We start from the raw sequence: 14,440 nt of genomic DNA on the forward strand, positions 1-14,440 counted from the left end.
ATGTCCTTATTTTTGAAATAAAAGGAATTTTTTCAATGAAGATAACATTGAATTATTCAGAAATACAGTCTAGACATTGTTGATGTGATAAATGATTATTCAGCTGGAAATGGTTTATTTTTAATGGAATACATTACAAAAACTCTGTTCCCTTACATAGGAGTACAGAGGCCCATTTCCTTCAACCATCACTCCTGTGTTCTAATGCTACATTGTGTTAGCTAATGGTGTTGAAAGACTGATTGATGATTAGAAAACCCTTGTGCAGTTATGCTGGCACATGAATAAAAGTGTGAGCTTTCACGGAAAACAGTAAACTGCATGGGTGACCCCAAACTTTTGAATGGTAGTGTATGTGTACACAGTTTAATAGTATTCACTGTAATAGTTGATGAGATATTTCTGTCTGCAGGACCAATTTAGTGAAAAGACTGAACAAGAGCCATTTAAAAGACAGGAGAAGACAATACTTCTTGGGGAAAATATTTATTTACAGTTATACTTAACTGTGAGTTCCACTAACGCATTTAAATCCATAGTTCAAAAAAATAAAAATATATATTCAATAAACAGTTTTACATCAGGAGGAATTGCTCCAAAGAGGGGGAGGGAGGTAGAGTCAAAAAGGCATAAGAGAGGAACAAAGGTTCAGTGATTAAATTTGCTTATAAGAGATGCCAGTTATCTCTCAGCAATACAGAACACAGGTGCAAACATGGGGCAGGGAATTGGGAGTAATGGTGTGTAGTATGGACACTTCAGTGAAGCATCTATAAATAAATTATTATATGACTTTTTAAATATTACATGTGCCATTGTTAAGACATTTTGAATCAGCTTTGGGCTCCAATTTACAAGCAGCATTTCCCAAAACACATGAGGGCCTAGCTCAACAACAAACATCAGGTCAGGTACATGGGGAGGCGAAGGAGAACAAGGTGAGATGGAAAAAGGAGGAGGAGGAGGAGGAGGAGGGGGAAGTTCAGGAAGATCGGTGCAGGGAGGTTTCTAGACAATTCCATATTTCGCCAGGTCGCTGAGCTCCATGTCCCCAAAGGCTTCCCATGGGCAAACCACTGTGATGTCAGTGCCGAGGCCCTCCATGCCGGGGATGTCGTCTCCGAATCTAGAAAAGCGACCAAAAATATGTCTTAACTTTCTGTCAAGCTGACAAAAAGAAGCAGTCAGGCTGTATATTTCAATAAAAACATGCTGTTACAAGTAAAAGCTTTGCATTCCAAATCCTGCTTACAAGTACAATTACTGTCCATGTGATTGGTTAATTATTGCACTATGCTAAATTGTTAATATTGATTCAATAATCTATCAGAAGAATATTTCTTTTCTAGGTGAATGTTGCTGTTTTATATCCAATCTGGCAGATTTATATGGCCATGAAATGAATAACAAAATAAAATGGGGAAAGAATAAATAAGTCCTGCCACATAAATCTCCTCCCATTTCTTGGACTTTTCTCTAGTCGGTTTTTTTTTATTTGTTTGTTTGTTTTTGTTTGCAGGAAGATCTATTTTTCGTAACATGACAATGTTAACCATCACTGGTTTTCTATTTTATGAGATCATAGTGTGCTTTTTAGGAAAAATTTTAATCTTGTAATCTTAATCTTGAAAAGTGCCTGCAACTGTGTGGTACAAGTAGTGGAGTAAAAAGTATTTTACTTGGAAATGTAGTTCAGTTGAAATATTAAATGGTGACACGTGTAAATACTCCAGTAAAGAAGAAATAGTTTCCAGCACTGGAGGCATTCAAACCCATCCTCTTACCCCTTCTGGCCTGGTTTAGGGGCCTTGCTCTTGAAGGTACGAGTAGTCCTCTGCTTGAACTTGGGAGGTCCCTTCTTGTCGGCGGGAGCTGCAACGGCTGCGTCTGCCATCTTTTATGCTCTGTGCCAAAAAGAATTAACAGTCAGTTAATCTTGCAGTTTAAGACCCTTCCTCCTCCTTCTCTTCATCTTCCTCTAAACCCCTTCTGTCCCGTGCATTGATGACATAACACTCTCAGGTTAAGTCAAGTTATACACCAAAGCTGTCATAGCTCCTTAAGACCCTGTTACACAAACGGCTTTGATTATTTTTACACCTCGGCTTTTCGGATTACTCTCGGCCAAGTTATGGACTGAATATTTTAAGACCAGGACATCACCTAATTCCACAGTTCCACTGAAGTCAACATATTCAGTGTGGTGAAAATAATTAAGCCTAAGCATAAGGAGATTTTGTCTCTAACAACTCATTTTCAATCTGCTTAATCTGACCTTTTCTGACTGCAGTGAACCGTTGTCTTATTTTACAGGAAAGCTGAGCAGTGCTGTGGACTTTACTAGAAATGAGCTCACTGATGGCTTCTTTGAACATAAAGTAATTCAGCTCTTATACTTCACACCCTAATTTCTATTTTTTTTAATATACTTAACATGTTTACAGTATGGTGCTGCTGATTTTACATAAAGTATACTTTAGAAATGAAGTCACAGCAACAGTTAAAAAAAATGTGCAAAGTGTTGACAACAACAAACCCACAATTTTTTCAGGTATATTCCATTTTTTTTTTCTTATTGCTATCATGTACATTTTTACAGCTACCATCTGTTAATTCTACTGTGATAAAAAAATACTAAGAAGAAGAAGGAGGAGAGGAGCAACATTTTTTATAGATTGTATGCTCTAGCTTTTACACATGCATATTCATTATCCCTGAAACTGAGGTTGGACAAATTGTAAAAGTAATCCTAATGTGGTAATATTCAGATGGTGAGCTGAAAATGAACCCCAGATGGGTTTAAAATGACCGTAACTAAAAGTTGTTTCTCCTCTTCGAACTTTGTTTATATAAAGCAAAATAAGGCTTTTTGAAATCAGGCTGTTCAGGCACAAAATATATACTGTAGGTTTCTGTTAATTTCTTCTGTCAGATAAGATAATGACAAAACACCAGTAAACCCCCTGTCGTTTAACAAGAGACATTTCAAAGCCAGTGCGGTTCACAGCCTCCAAAAGGTAAAAAGAAATAAATTAATAATTGAACATTCACATCTTTCAAAAAAAAACGTTGAAAAAGTTCTTTGCATTGGAAGAAAGTTTAAAAAATAAGTAGGAGAGACATGCAAAGTATGATTTAAAGCAAGGGTGCACACTGCACAGTGCACAAAACACAAAATTTAAAGGCTTCAAAATAAAGTTCTACAGAAGTAAGAGCACATGGATGACATCTCTAGGCCATTCTCAGAATTTGCACCTAAAATTGTGCTTCCTCAACACTTCCCTACTTATTTAGGCTACTCCCCTTAATCCCTATCACAGAATGGAAAGTTAGCCAGAAGTCACAGCTGAGCAAAGGTCAGAGTTTGATCTTACCTGTTTCTGTAGCAGCACAGTTGGCTTCAGGCTGATGTGTCTCTGGTCAGTTGGTGTCTTTCTGGTCTGGGTCTGTGGTCGTCTTATATACTGCCACCTCTAATCCCCCAACATGCTCATCAGTGCCGTCATAACTTTTTTTTTTACACCCCCCGCCCTCTATTTTACCTGTTGGCTTTATCAGCTTAAGGAGGGGACTCCGAGACCTAGATTGCGTGCTGCCATGTGAAGACATTTTCTGCCTTACATAAGGCAGCATCTCAGAGGTCAACTAGGTGGGATTTACTCAGCAGTATGAGATGCTTTGAGACCTGATTCTGAGCACAGATGTGCTCCTGTCTGAATAGGTGCATTTTTATAACACCACATTGTCATTCTACAACCACCAAGCAGCAAATGTCTGACAGTATGAAAACCCTGGTGAAGCTATAAAGCGGCCTTTAAGTTAAGATTTTCTTTACGAAATTAAATAAAATAGGAAGATTTGGGGCTAAAGCTAGTTTTTATACAATACAACTGAGAGCACCATTAATGTTAACCATCTTTAGACTCTTCAGTTCAGAGTATTAATTATCTCTTATGTATTGATCTATTTACTTACTCATTGTTGCCCTTTGCCTTCAGTCCATGCCATGAGACAGGGATTAAGAGCTGAAAGGTTAAGTGTTCTTTATTTACCACCATGTGAATGCTCACCTGAAAGAAGTTCACTGAGCCTCTGCTCTTACATCACATGTTCCAGATCCCCGAGCATTCAATGCCAGGGCACATGTTTGTTTACAAATGAAGGGAACGTGTATCCAGATTTTTAGTATTGCACAATTTCTGCTGGTTTCCTGAAGTGACTTGTAATCAATGAGCATTCAAACCTGCCTGAATGAAGAGAATGAAACATATTAATAATAATATTTTTACACAAAAAGTAATGGCACTGTCATGATGGCTCCAGTTACTATGAGACTTCATGTAATAATGTAAAAATTCTCTTTTCAAGTCTGTCATGTACAGAGCAGTGAAAAAATATTTGTCCCCACTACAGAAATCTTCTATTTTTGCATATTTGTGACATTTAAACATTTCAGATCATCAAACTAATTTTAATATAAGATCCAAGAAAACACAAAATGCAGCTTTAAAATCATGATTATTGCAGGAAAAATGCTGTCTAGCCCCAACTTGCCCTACATGAAAAGGCAATTCCCCCCTTAGCTACTAATCTACTAAATGACCAAATTCATTTGGCATTTGGGTTCAGTTTCACCAGCAACATTCACGTATAACTACTGCAGGCTTGTTGAAACTAACATCAGTGAAATACAACCTGTCTGGAATTGTGATGTAGGCTAAAGGCTCTCCAAAAGCAGCACATGATGCTACATCCTAAAGACATTGAAGAACAGATGAAAAACAATGTCACTGACATTTATGAGTCTGGAAAGCATAACAAAACCATTTCTCAGGCTCTGGGAGTCCAGCGAACTATAGTGGGAGCCATTATCCTCAAGAGGAGAAAACATGTAAAAGTGGTGAACCTTTCAGGAGTGGCCGGTCGACCACAATTTCTCAAACATCTCATCCAGGAGGTCACAAAAGAACCCAGACGAACATCAAAAGAACTGCAGGCCTCACTTCCTTCAGCTAAGGTCAGGGTACATGATTCCACAATAAGGAAGACACTGGGCAACAATGGCATCCATGGGAGAGATGCAAGGCCCAAACCACTACTGACCAAAATAAACCTAAAGGCTTGTCTGGTATTTACAAAAAATATATATGAATGAGCCCCAAGACTTTTGGGATTTCATCCTGTGGACCGATAAGTCAAAGGTGGAAATTTTTGAAAGACATGGGTCCCGTTACATTTGGCATAAAGCTGAGACTGCAATCCACAAGAAAACCATCATACTAGCAGCATGGTGGTGGTAGAGTGATGGTTTAGGGCTGCTTTACTTCCACATGACCTGGACAACTTATCGTGATTGATGAAGCCGGGAATTCTACTCTCTATCGGAAAATCCGACTGGATAGCATCCACCCATCAGTTCATGATCTAAAGCTCAAGTGCGAGTGGGTTAGGCAGCAGGACAATGGCCCAAAGCAAACAGGGAAGTCCACCTCTAAGTGGCTCAAAAAGAACAAAACTAAGGTTTTGGAGTGGCCAAGTTAAAGTCTGTACTTGAATCCAGCTGAGATGCTGTGGCAAGATCTTTAAAGGGCAGTTGATCCTCGAAAACCATCAAATATGACTGAATTAAAACTATTCTGCAGATAAGAGTGGGCCAAAATTCCTCCATGGCCATGTAAAAGGCTGATCGCAAGCTATTACAAATGTTTAACTGAAGTTGTTGCTGTTAAGGGTGGCCCAGCCAGTTATTAGGTTCCACAGGGGTGATAGAGGTTTTCAATAAATCTTCAAAAACCATCATTTAAAAACTGCATGCAGTGTTTTGTGAGTTATCTCTGTCTAATAATAAATAAATAATTCTAAATATTAGATTGATGATGTGGAACATTTAAGTGTGGGAAATACGCTAAAATATAAGATATCAAAAAGGGACAGATATTTTTTCACAGCACTGTATCTACTGCATATATATATAACTATGCAAACTCTATAATTCATACAATTCTATATATTTGTTGAGTCTGTTATTATTGTGGGTAGCTACGTAGTAAAAAGGGAAAAGGAGGGGAGCTACTGAATCTAGAAAACTGAGAAAGCATATCAGTAATTTATTTCATGAAGGCTTTTTCATGCAACATTTCTTCTCTCTTTCTTGCTGTAGGCTATTATCACCAGCCTGTTTGAGAAGTTTGTTCTTGCAGATTCACAGGAAAAACTAAAAGAGCATTGTTTTACAATTGCAGTTTTTTCTCTACATATTGTAAATCCAAATTCTTCTTTCTCAGAATCCAAATGAACAGCTTTTTGTAGCATGAAATTGCCAAATTCTCTATAAATATGAACATTTTCATGCTACAGATTGCCACAGCACGTGATAGGCAGACAGATAGACAGACATCTATCAGCAGATATTCTCAGCTTCCATTTCACAGTCCTGCTAATTGCTGCTATTCACTGCTGCCAACGATTGGCACCTCTATAATTCACTTCAATTGGCACTCTGAAAGCCATATCTAACTTGAAATACACCTCGTATATATTTATCTCGCTCTGCCCTTATCTCTTCTATTTGTGTCTGAGTTGGCACTGAACAGAACTGGGCAGAGTTGGCACATCAAAGAATGTTAGATTGAACATCTGAGAGGATTAGCAGCTCAGAGGACTTTATAAGGGAGACATCAGACTGAGAGAGAAGCATCACAAGTGAGAAACTGACAGACTGATCAGACAGCATCAGAAAAGGACTTTTGGGATTGTGAATCAAAGGTAAGATGAGACCGCAATTTTCTCAACTCTGATGCAGGGAGTTAAGACTTCAGCTGCTTGACATGTATCGCCTCAGATTATTTTTCTGTTTTTGCAACTGTTTCCTTACAGAAGAGAAACACAAGTGGAATATTGGCTTTTTTAAAAACAATTTCTCTGAAATGGAGCTGAAACGAGACACTTCATAAGGAGCACTTCTTTCTGCTGGGCATTTTTGTTTTTTTGAATCACTCGAGGCCTTGTCACTATTTTGTTTTTGGATCTAGATAAATTTTGAACACTGCTTGTGGATTTTCTTTTCAATGGTTAATGCTTTTCTAATTTGGTGATTGGGCAGATTGCAAGCTTGATGAAGAGGGTCAAAAACACAAGCGATGGCATTATACGTTCACAGCGAGGAATAAATTTGCAGTGATGATGTCTCTATAAAGGGGATATTATTATCAGAAAACTACAAAACTACAAAAAAAGAAACATACAATGTGACTGCTTAAAAATTGTAGAGCAATTAGAGAGCAAATTACAAATGAAGACTGTTTTTCAGTGCATGGTAATGGCAAATGTTCATGCTTGGGTTTGGAAGTAGCGAGATGTGGAGGGAACTCACATATTTTCTTCTTTGTTTCTTTCAGTAAATCAGAAAAATGGCAGATGTAGCAACTCCCGCTGAGAAGAAGGCACCTCCCAAGTTCAAGCAGAGGACCGTGCGCACCTTCAAGAGCAAGGCGCCCAAACCAGGCCAGAAGGGGTGAGTTTATTAAGAAACGCAACACACATTTTAGAATTTTAGGCCTGCTTTTACTTCATCAATCAAAACACCGCCCTTCAGTTCGTGCTCATCAAAGCTTGTGTTTTCCTTCATTCAGATTCGGAGACGACATCCCCGGCATGGAGGGCCTCGGCACTGACATCACAGTGATCTGCCCATGGGAAGCCTTCGGGGACATGGAGCTCAGCGACCTGGCGAAATATGGAATTATTTAGCACCTCTCTCCTCAGCCTTTGCCCTTATTGCCACTACTGTCCCTTATGTGATTGTACTATTAATTAAGCAGCTGGTAAGCTACTACCTATGTGCTCTACAGAGGAGGCAGCCTTTGATGTTTTAGAGGTTCAACCTAATACTTCCTGTCCTCGCTGCTGTTTCAGGGACTTTACTTTCCCTTGCCTTTCTGCCACTACCCCTTCTTCCCTTCCTAATTGTCTTCATTCCTACCTCTTTCTTTTCTTCTTCTTCCTCTTTACGTCTGTCATTCGTCTCTTGTAACCGGTGCAGTCAGCACAGGGAAAGACAAAAACAAACTGAATATATTGTATGTGTTGTAAATATGAGAGGAGGTTTGACATCTGCTGTTGTGAAATCCCAGGACTGCTCTCATTTCTCTCCTCTTTCACCTCTTCTTCTCAAAGCTGCTGATTCAACATGCACAGATTTTGTGTATTAGATAAATTACATTTTATTTTTATGAGAAAGTCTATAATTCACTTTACTCTTTCCGGAATAACATCAACCCTGTCTATTTTCTCAGTAGAGAGGAACAATTACGAAAAACAGAATAAAAGTGAATATTTTCCGTAGAACATCTGTGTTTGTGTTCCTTATTATTAACACAGGAAGCTGACGGTGAAAATTACTGGTGAAATTATTTTGGTGTTATACTCACAGTACTCACAATAACAAAAATAGCTACATACATACACATTCTTGTGCCTCACTGTTTCCGTCTTCATTTGGTGCATATAATATACTCATTACCGACACTGGTGTGACTACACTTGCATATTATGAAACTGAAAAAGAGTGCATAATTATTCACTCAAACTGTAAAAATAAATCTGGCTTCAAGGATAAAGCGTGAAGAAAAATAGGAGGTAGTGAAGATAAATGCAGCTCCTGTTGCCATGGCTACCAGACCTACTTATTCACAGACACTTACAAAGTCTTTTTGGATTTTCAGCACCACTAAGAAAGAGAAAGGTTTTACTGGGAAGATGAACACTAAACAAGTCAACAGAAACACTGCAACAAAGCCCATATTACTGTTTGCTTCACTCTATTCATTCATTCATTGAACCTTTATTTACACGTTGAGTACACTGAGGTATGAAGCCCTCATTTACAACGTGGCAGAGTAAGGGGATAAAAGATGCAGTCGCAGAGTTAAGAAACTTGGGCAACAATGATAATAAAAATATCAAGGCAAAGTAAAAACAACACAAACAAAACATTAATTAGAGCATTGAGATTTAACAACTAATGAATTAAGTAAAACAAAAGCAGCTGGAATTAGAATAAGAGGCAATTGAAAATTGAGCTGCCCCAAGGATAAAAATGAATCAAGCTGCAGATTGTTCTGCAAGTTATTCCAGGTTGCAGGTGCACAGTGAGTAAAACTGGATTTTCCGAGCTCAGTGAAAACATCCGACACCTGCAGAGTTATCCAGGCATTTGAGTGCATTTGGTAAGAGCCCAAATATAAAAAGACAGCAATGAGGTTATGTAAGGGGGGTAAAAACACAGTAGGAGCTTTATAAATAGATAAACCCAGTCTCTGTCATGCCTTATAGAGAGGGAGGGCCACCCATCCTTAGCATATAGCTAACAGTAAAATGTATTTTAATTACCACCAATAATAAATCTTCAGGAAAAGTTTTAAACATTGTCTAAGAACTAAAGAGTTGCAGGTGAAAACATGATTTATTCCTATAAAAAATATATTTTTTTCAGAGTTTAGTCAACAATGTGGTCAAATTATCTTTAAAAACCAGCTAGTCATAAAATGTAAATAAATGCCTGGATATTTGTACTTTATTGTGGCGCTTTTAATATTTGTGTCGCTCAGAGTAGAAATGACCAGATTGTCATGAGCAATATTTCTGACTTTGGTGAAAATCATGAATTAAAATCTATCAGCACTAACAACATACACAAAAATGTGAAAAATAATTAGTTGAAAACATGTAATGATTTGTTGTTATGATCTGTTAAAAATGTTGCAATGCTGGTGAAAAATGCTGGTGATTAGTACTAATGTGATAGGATTCATTTCAAAATGTGAAAGAGTTGATTTTTTTCTTACATAACTGATAATTTGTACAAACATGGGACAGGGTTCATGAATTGTTCAAAAATGTTACAAAGGTGGTAGTTTGCACAAGTGAAGCATGATTTGATGACAGTTAATGATTTCCTAAAAATGTTAGAAGTGATAATTTGCACAGAAATGTAACTGGTGTGATTTTGAACAAAATGCTGCAAATATGCTGATTCATACAAAACTGCCAAGAAAGATATTTACCAAAGTTTCAGAGATGGGATACCTCTGACTTTTAAATACTGGAACAGATTTCCATATATGTGTGTGTGTGTGTGTGTGTGTGTGTGTGTGTGTGTGTGTGTGTGTGTGTGTGTGTGTGTGTGTGTGTGTGTGTGTGTGTGTGTGTGTGTGTGTGTGTGTGTGTGTGTGTGTTTCCTACCATCATTGTTGTGGAAATCGTTGTTAATAATTATTGTAAGGAATAATTAACATAAATGTGATCAGACAGTCTTTTTACATATTATTTTCATTATTATTATTGTTTAAAGATGATGGAGCAAGTTTGCTATTGAGGAAGTTTGTATCAAAGAAGTTGCCCTTCGTACTACTCAGTACCCTTGAAGTTGCTCCCAGGTTCAAAGAGGTTGGTAACTCCTGGTTTAGAAACTAAAAGTAAAGAGAGGAAGATTTCAAAAAGGAAAAAAAAACTAAATACAATATAGTCAATATTTGTTATGACCATCCTTTACCTTTAAAACAATACAAATTGGGTTCCGTCGGGGTCAGACCATCTGTTGCAGGACTCCTTCTTCTTCTGCTTCTTTTTCTTCTTACTTGCTCTTGTTTATACTCACTTCTTCTTTGTGACTCCTGCTGTGTGTTTGAGAATGTTGTCGTGCTGCAGAATGAATGTGGGACTGATCTGAAACCTTCCTGATGATATTATGCATTGGATAAGAATCTGAACTTCTAAAAAGTAAATATTTTGTGGATTATAAATTTGCAGGAATCATATGTTTAATTAAATATGCAGCCATTTGCATACATTTCTGGAACAGAAATCTGGACATTGGATGAGGTCAAGATCATTTTGGCTGTCTCTTTTAATTACTGCATAAAGAGAAAATACTATCAATACCAAAAAATAAATAATACATTTTTACAAACAAAACATTACAAAAATCAGCCTGTGACTGTTGTATGAACAAACTCCATGGTAAAATCCTTGAGAATATAGGCTTAAAAAACTAAAAACTATGATGCATTTAAATGCTGCTGAAGTGGAGATTTCAGGCTCAGCGTTAAACATAGATCAGCTACTGCATTAAACATTAAAACCACCTGTTTCATATCGTTTAGGTCCCCTTGTGTAGGAGCAGCCAAGCAGTTCTGAACCATTGGAGCACAGATGCAGGATCTCTTGGCTGTTCCGTTATTTTATTTTATTTTATTTTATTTTATTTTATTTTATTTTATTTTATTCATTTTATTCAAGCCTTTATTTAACCAGGTAGGTCAATTGAGAACCAGTTCTCTTTTACAATGACAACCTGGCCAAGAGGCAGCATAAAAGGTAGATACACAAAACAGTGAGGACATAAACAGAAAGAAGAACAAAACACAACCCAAAAAGAAAAAAACAAACACAAAAAACAGATAATACAACTATAAACAGTGACACATAATAGCAGGTAGTGTACAGTAGTGGTACTGTTGTGTCTGTCATGTCTCAAGGATGCTAGATCAGATCGGGATCTGGGGATGTTTGAGACCAGGTCAATATCCTGGGCTCTTGGGCTCTTGGTCATGTTCCTCAAGCCATTCCTGAGAAGTTTCTGCAGTATTGAAGGCCACATTGTCCTGTTGGTATGTGTTGAAGTTAAGTGTTATTTACCTTGTCTGTCAGTTTGTGTAGTGGTTTTAATGTTGTGGCTTATCTGTACGCAGACACAAATAGACAAAGTGGATAAGAATAAACATCTAAATGTCTATTTTGGACGTTTTCTTTCCACTTGTCTAAGAGAAGGCATGTTATGTAAGCAAAATAGGAAAAAAACTCAAAATTAACCAGTGTGTGAAAAAAATTGTTTTTGTCTCACCCATGGCAACCCTGGGACCACAAAACTTACCCACATTACAAACCCCAGTTTATCCTCTGGAAATATTCAACTGTCCTAAAGTCATACTTAAGTAGAGTATTTAGCAGCTGCACATCCAGCGTTTCGTTTGGATCTGGTATTATTTGTTGGCACCAGTGACATTGTGCATGCAGCCTCCAGAAAGCAATGTGCATTTGTGTCACTGCATCAGTTAGCTGTTCAAGCCTTCAAACTGTAAACAGACAAAAGGGACAGTGCCTGGTGCAATGTAGCATAAAAAGCAGTTTAAAACGTTTGGCCAGTTAGTTTATGGGGACCTGAGGTGGAGACGTGAGGAGACGGGTGAATGCAGAAGAGTAAAAGTGAAGGAAAGCTATTACAGGCTGAGATAACAAAACCCCAGCAAATAAAACTAACAACTTTTTTTTTTGAAAAAACAACAATACATACAGCAATTTTCAGTAGAACAGTTTTTCTGATTGTTTCTTTAGTCTTCCAACTGTGATCAGATCATGTGTTAGTTTGAATAAGTCCTAATGAATGCAATGAGGGAACGTGATCCACTACTTCACATGTAGATTAGAGAAAAGATTACTGAGAAGAACTTCACGTGTGCTTTTTTCTCATCCCATGACTCCCGACTTTCAGGTTGAGAATTAGCTGTAGAGCACAAGACAAAACTCATGCAGTAAAGGTGTGGTTTGCAGGATATTTACAAGAATACAACTAGGAGGCGGTTTGTTGCTGTCAGAGATGCATCATCTGTATCTGCTGGTTACTGATGGAAAATGATTTTAATGTGGCAGTTTGAGACTTCATTTTACAACAGAAAATACCAGAAAGCCTCTAAATGAGATATTTCAGTGAAATGTTTTAAGGATTGATTTGGTATTTTTAGGCTCAGCAAGTGTATTTACAGATACCTGAAGCAAAATTATCCTCTCCAGTCTATTTTTACTCCCTGGCAATGGGATTTAGACTTTGCAAAGTTACAGACAACACATGCACAGTAATCATTTGGGATTGTTCAAGCCGTCTATCTTATTTTGTGTCGTCATTAAAGCTAAAGCTGCTCAGCCAGTAAAATATACCCTCTGTCTGTCCTCAGGCATGGACAAAGACCACTGTGTTCAGCAGAAGGCATTAGGGACTGGTATAGGGTAAATGAGAAACATTACAACCAGTGACAGGAGAAGTAAGTGCCATTGATAATCTTGGTAAAATGCAATTTTCTGATGGAAACTTTGAGTCCTAGCATTAATGGAGATGTTATTTTGACATGCATCATATGAAGCAAACCCCCTGATGGGAACAGTAGTCACCAACACCAGCGACCAGCATGACAGTGTTACCTGCTGTTCCCCAGATCCCAGAGCCCACTGGTATGCCAGCGTTCCAGTGCCAGACACCCAGAAGTATCATGTCCTTGGTCCAACAGAATAGAGCTGTTTTGAGATTACAAAGATGACTTACACAATATTAGGCAGGTGGTTTTAATGTAGTGGCTGTTAGATATGTTGCAAAAAACCAAACTACTCTGATAGCTGCAGTGGGTTCAGTAAAATCTTGTATTTCCATTATAAAAATCTCAAATCTGATTCACCCCGCTGTCACTCAGACTGCTGTCTACCACTGTCTAAAAATGCTATATTTTGTCATAATTAAATTAAAAGTAATTTACAAAGACTCATTTCTTGTAATAGTCCCTGAAATCTGGCCATAGGTCTTTAGCTATCTCTCAAAGTGGGAAGCATATTAGAATTGCTAATCAAAAGCCCGTGCACATGTGTCAGTAACACTGAAGTAAAGTGTAATATTAGAAAATATTTGCCCTCAAGTGCCAGTAGTTGAAATCCAGGCTGTTGCAATGATAAGATGCTTTTGTCCCATCAGCCTTTGGCTTTCTAAAAAGAGATGTAGAAATATTGCTTAACCGTTGCGTCATTTCTTTCTACCTACTCTCCTGTCCTGAGGATGAAATTTTTTTTATTTTACCATTTTTTTTATTGTTACATATTTATATTTGTATCTTGCAATGATTTCTATTTCTGAAGATTGTTAGCTGCTGCCTGCAATCCAAATTGCCGGTTGGATTTGACTTGACTCTACTCTCTGCTCTACTGAGCTTCTTCACGCTGTAACTCTTAAAGGAAACTGAAAAGCAGCATCAGTTTTTAGCCCCAAAACACATAAATATTATGTTGATCTGAAAATGAGTAAACAAATAAGCAACTAAATCCTTTATAAGTAGAAGATTAACAGACGTTTAACTTATAAATAATTGATAACCTACGAACTCTAATTCAAACACTGCATGCAAAAATATGCACTCTCGAATGCCAAGTTACAGTCAAAGGAACCTATAATACTGAGATCATCAACGAGAAATTTCAGTTGGTGTTTGTGTTTGAGCATCGAGTGAAAAGATACAGTTCTAAGAAACAGTTTGCTTTTTCAGATATCTACAGCGGTGTAGTGTCATATAAAGAAACATACGAAATTGTTCCACAAACCGCAACTTTTCTTGGAATCATCCAC

At 37.6% G+C, this 14,440-nt stretch overlaps 2 protein-coding genes across 2 annotated transcripts; one reads left to right on the plus strand and one right to left on the minus strand.

Annotated features, from left to right (window-relative positions):
• Positions 1-470: 470 nt before the first annotated feature.
• Positions 471-3,533, minus strand: LOC111581810 (retinal cone rhodopsin-sensitive cGMP 3',5'-cyclic phosphodiesterase subunit gamma-like). The gene is made up of 3 exons (XM_023290160.3): positions 3,375-3,533; positions 1,785-1,904; positions 471-1,126 (listed from the first exon to the last, which is right to left on the minus strand). Exons 2-3 carry the CDS (start codon positions 1,892-1,894, stop codon positions 1,009-1,011), a joined length of 228 nt encoding a protein of 75 aa, XP_023145928.1. The 5' UTR covers positions 1,895-1,904; positions 3,375-3,533; the 3' UTR covers positions 471-1,008.
• A 3,090-nt stretch (positions 3,534-6,623) lies between these two features.
• On the plus strand, positions 6,624-8,346 carry LOC111581809 (retinal cone rhodopsin-sensitive cGMP 3',5'-cyclic phosphodiesterase subunit gamma-like). The gene is made up of 3 exons (XM_023290159.3): positions 6,624-6,765; positions 7,398-7,513; positions 7,632-8,346. Exons 2-3 carry the CDS (start codon positions 7,410-7,412, stop codon positions 7,747-7,749), a joined length of 222 nt encoding a protein of 73 aa, XP_023145927.1. The 5' UTR covers positions 6,624-6,765; positions 7,398-7,409; the 3' UTR covers positions 7,750-8,346.
• The last annotated feature ends 6,094 nt before the right edge of the window (positions 8,347-14,440 follow it).

This window comes from Amphiprion ocellaris, chromosome 4, assembly GCF_022539595.1.
Source record: "Amphiprion ocellaris isolate individual 3 ecotype Okinawa chromosome 4, ASM2253959v1, whole genome shotgun sequence".
NCBI lineage: Eukaryota > Metazoa > Chordata > Actinopteri > Pomacentridae > Amphiprion > Amphiprion ocellaris.